This window comes from Gekko japonicus, unplaced genomic scaffold (assembly GCF_001447785.1).
Source record: "Gekko japonicus isolate JY-2015 unplaced genomic scaffold, Gekko_japonicus_V1.1 scaffold1854, whole genome shotgun sequence".
NCBI classification, from domain to species: Eukaryota; Metazoa; Chordata; class Lepidosauria; order Squamata; family Gekkonidae; genus Gekko; species Gekko japonicus.
Genome location: NW_015163145.1, coordinates 239,745 through 244,364, shown reverse-complemented (window position 1 = coordinate 244,364; position 4,620 = coordinate 239,745). Strand labels below are relative to the sequence as shown.

At 51.6% G+C, this 4,620-nt stretch overlaps 1 protein-coding gene across 1 annotated transcript in view; it reads left to right on the top strand.

Moving 5' to 3' along the window:
• The window catches only part of JAG1 (jagged 1), a 111,621-nt gene that overhangs the window by 61,349 nt on the left and 45,652 nt on the right, over positions 1-4,620 (top strand). Inside the window, exon 3 of the mRNA XM_015406997.1 lies at positions 2,681-2,732. Within this exon, the coding sequence (XP_015262483.1) occupies positions 2,681-2,732 (52 nt within the window). The remainder of the gene's footprint in view (positions 1-2,680; positions 2,733-4,620) is intronic.

Sequence of the window (4,620 nt, the reverse complement as noted above, 5' to 3'; positions counted from 1 at the left end):
CGGTCTTTTGTGTTGTCCTTCCAGCTTGCACGGTTGTGATGCGGGAGGGGGGGGGGCTGTGGTGTCCCACAGGATTTCTCCTTGTGGGTTTAAAAGTTGCGCACTTGAGTTGCGACTCGGGGAAGGAAGCCTGTTGGTGAGTTGCGTGGTGGTAACGAAACTGGAATGCCAAGGAGAGGGGGGGAGAGCGAGAGGGATTCAGCCACGCTTCGGGAGACGACGGGCCTCTGCTTGCCCAGATATGCTTACTTTTTTGAAGCATTTTCCCACAGTTATCAGTGAACGAAATGGAATCCTGGTCTGCTTTCAATATGAAACATATTTAGGCCGCCGTCCAAGACTGTGTCTATTTAAAAAAAAAACAACCAACCCTGTCTCCCCCCTCCCCCTTTCATTCAGAGGTTGCATGCTGAGCGAAGTCGTGAGAAATGAATTTGCTGTTGACTTTCTTTCTTTTCTTTTTTTTAAAAAAAGGGCGGCCTTATGCCTACACCTTGCAGTTGTTTGCTTTCCCTTCACAAAAGTCGCTTGTTTCTGGCAACGTTGAATTCCCTTCTGCCGCGCTGGTAGGACAGGACGGATACCGCCCGCGCGAACAGTTGACACGAGGTGCAAGACACAGTCAGACGCTTGAGTCGCACAGCGCTCTTCCTTGGTGCCTGAGTTCAGCATCTGGAGCGCTGTTTCCCTCCCACCCGGTGGACAGTGACCTGATGCTACCACCTGGTCACTGGGATCCTTGGCACTTTCTCTTGGGGCCTCGCAGGATCCCGCGGGGCCTGGCTCTTGTGGTCTTTCTCCTCAGAGGCAGGTGCTTAACATTGTGTCCCTCAAGGTCACGATTCCCCACTCCTCCTCCACTTGCACCTGGCTGGATGACCTTGGGCAAGCCGTAGCTCTGATAAGAGCTGTCCTTGAAAAAGAGCCGTTTCTGTCAGAGCTCTCTCAGCCCCACCTCCCTCGCAAGGGTATCTGTTGTGGGGAGGGGAAGGGAAAAGGAGATTGTAAGATGCTCTGAGACTCCCTTGGGTAGTGAAGGGCGGGGGTATAAATCCAATAATCTCCTCCTCCTCCTCCTCCTCCTGCAACTCTGGGGTCTTTGAGGAGCTGTGGGGGTCCAGGAGAGCACAGAATTCCACTTCTGTTTCGTGTGTCTTGTAAAGAGGTGTTTAATGGCTCTCAGAGTAATGTTTTGGATTCAGAGTAGTGTTTCCATGTTCCCGGGGGTTCCCCTCTCTCCCAAGAGCAGGATTTGGCAGAGACGCTGGACGGGATCCAACCTGGTGACATGTGCTTTTCCACTCAAGAGGTGCCGTCCTTTGGATTCACGGTGGTCTTCTCTGTCTCTGTACACTTTGATTCCGCCATTCCTTGATCAGGGTGGGAGCCTGGTTCTCTCCTCCATTTCACCCTGGCAAAAATCCGGTGTGGCAGGATAGGCGCGCGCGCGAGAGAGAGCCAGGGCGGGGAGAGAGCAAGAGAGGCCGGAGGTCACCCGGGGGATTCTGTGGCTTAGTGGGGCTTGGAGCGCCACTGTCCTCCTCGACCACACACTGGCTCTTGCAGTCTGCCATTAAAAATCAGTTGGCAAGGCGCAGAGTATTTTTGCCTTCACGGAATAATGTAGGGGAGGGGGGGTCCTTTTGAACTCCACGCTGTTCCCTTATGGGAGCGTTGTGCCGTCGGAGAGGTACAGGATCAGGATATGATCGGAGTGGGGGGGTGTGTCACTCAACCCGTTTTTACGTATCACCTGCCCAGTTAAGGCTAGGAGCAAAAAGGGGCTTACCTAAGAATAGCTGGCATCCTTGTATGGGGATTTTTTTTGGGGGGTTAGCATTTAGGAGTAAATTTACTGGGCATTTTGATGAGTTCCTAAGTGTGCAATAGCCCCCAGTGGTGCAATAGCTTCTTTCATTTCTTTCCCTGTATGGGGAGGGCTCTCTCTCTCTCTCTCTCTCTAGGAGGAGGAAGGCTCTCTATCTCTCTCTCTCTATCTCTCTCTCCTCCTCTCTCTCTGTCTTGATGCTGCTTTGTCCCTTTCTCCCCCTCCCCCTCCCCTTCCCCAATTCATCCTTTCCTTAGTTACCTGATACTTGTGGGAGCAGCGATGGCTTCGGGCAGACAAAAGCGTTCAAAGGGGGTGCTGAAAAGCAGGCTCTCTGGAGATTCTGAGCGCTGACGGTGCAGTCCTAGCAACCCTGCTTGGTGGCTCCCCCCCCTTCCTGAATGAGAAACGCTGAAATTTAGTGAATGTGCCCCCCCTCCTCTCCCCCCCCTCCCCCAGCCAAAGTTGTCTTCCTTTTGGGAAACCTTTTCCCCTCTACTGCTGTGCTTAACTCTAAAGCCCGGCTAAGTACGGCATCAGCCTGCGAAATGCTTGAACTTCCTGGTTAAGTATGTAAGATGCATTAGTGATGACAAAGATAAGGAGACCTTTCACCTCCAAATCGCTTCAGTCAGACTGGATCAGGTAGCTTAAGCAGCTGTGAGAAGGATCCCATTTGGCTAGGCGGTAATCTATGGGCAAAAGTTATCTTAAAAGAAGAGGCCTGGGTGTTATTGTCCCTTTGTTTGCCCCCCCCCCCCCCGTTAGGCGTTTTTAAACTGTGGTAACGCCTCAGACCAAGCGAGTGCCTGTCTCATAAACGCTAATGAGGTATCTGTTACTGTTTTGCAGAGATCCTACACGTTGCTAGTGGAAGCCTGGGATTACAGTAACGACAGTGTTCGTAAGTATGGATCGTCTTTCATTTTGTTTTCTCGGCCATGTTTCTTAAAAGCTGGTAGCAAAGGAAGGGGGTTATACTTCCAGGCAGTTTCCTGAGCCAAGTGGCATGTGCTCGTGGGAAAGGGCCCACAGGTGTGGAACAGATCTGTCTTGGCTTGCCTTCCCTGCAGAGAAAACCCTCTTGCCCTTCATTTCCTGAGGGCCCTACAGAAGAAGATCCACAACTGCCTAACTGTGGCAGTTCCTCCTGCAGCTTTGATGGTTGCATTTATGCATGGTGGGAGGGCTTTCTTTCCATATCACTCTTGAGCTGCCAGATTAACTACCTGGAGAGGGATTTTACCTACCTACACACTGTATGGCAGGGGCCACCGATGGATCGCGTTTTGTAGCTGTGGGTGTGCTGCAGACACCAAATGTTAATCAGAAGTGGTTCAAGTACATGTTGAGTCATGAGAACATCAGAAGAGTCCTGCTGGATCAGACCAGTGGTCCATCTAGTCCAGCATCTTGTCTCACTTGGTGTTTGGGGGGGTCAGCAGTGGGAGGGCTTCTAATGTCCTGGCCCCACTGGTGGACCTCCTGATGGCACTGGTATTTCTGGCCACTGTGTGATACAGAGTGTTGGACTGGATGGGCCTTTGTCCTGATCCAACATTGGCGTCTCTTATGTTCTTATGTTCTCACACAGTGGCCAGCCAGGTCCTTTGGACAGCCAACAACAGGGCATAGAGGCCGAGGCTTTACTCTTGTAAGAACATCAGAAAAGCCCTGCTGGGTCAGAGCAGTGGTCCATCTAGTCCAACATCCTGTCTAACGCGGGGGCCAACCAGTTCCTCTAGAGGGCCAACAACAGGGCATAGAGGCCGAGGCCTTTACAAAAACAAGAGAAGAACCCTGCTGGGTCAGACCAGTGGTGGACCTAGTCCAGCATCCTGTCTCACACAGTGGCCAGCCAGTTCCTCTGGATGGCCAACAACAGGGCATAGAAGCTAAGGCCTTCCCCTGATGTTCCCCTCTGGCTCTGGGATTCAGAGGATTAGTGCTTCGAATATGGAGGTCAGAAGGCGACATCTACAGATGGGCCTCAGAGCAAGTCAAGTTCTGGTGGTGGACCTCTGGAATAGGGTCTGGTGGACAAAAGCTGGCTGCCTACTGCAACAGGAAAACAATGGCTGCTCTGGTCTCATCTGCATAGGGGATTATGGTCTTCACAACAGGTAACCCAAGGATGCCATTTTTCAGGGAACCTCAAAAGTCCCTGCAGTGCTGCAGAAGGGATGACAGTAAACAGGAGCAATTTCTGGTGACCTGTGAAGAAATTGTGTTGGGACATGCACACCTGTCGTGTCTTGCTACAACACAATCCCAATTTTCTGTCTTGGCTCGTTCATACCATTGTCTCAGGCGTCATTTCTTTTGTCCATCCTCCCCCCCCCCCCCCACACAAATCATCCCAGATACTTTTCCACGGAGTTGTCTGTCATGCAAATAATATCAGTGGGTTCGGTTTGTAATCCACCATTGCAAGCGGCAGCCAGGACGATAGAGAACTAGCACTGGGGCTGTGAAAAGGCCCCGCACACTAGAAATCAAAGCTGCCTGTTTTTAAAAAGGACATCCATCAATGTCTCTTCCTCTAGAGGAGTCAGGTTTTGTCTGCAGCCTCCCGCCATTCTCGGCCTTTGGGAAGCCTTCCCAGGGAGCGCAGCGTCTGGAGAACTTCACCGCTGATGTTTAAAACTTCACGGTGCTTTGAACCTTGCTGTGAATGTTGGAACTTGGCTTGGAGTCAAAAGTAAATGGCTTTCAGAACCTCGCTGCTGTTGCTGGAGCGTTTTTACCATAAATGTTAAGTGGGGTTTGCTTCGCGTGACTTTTTTGCGCAG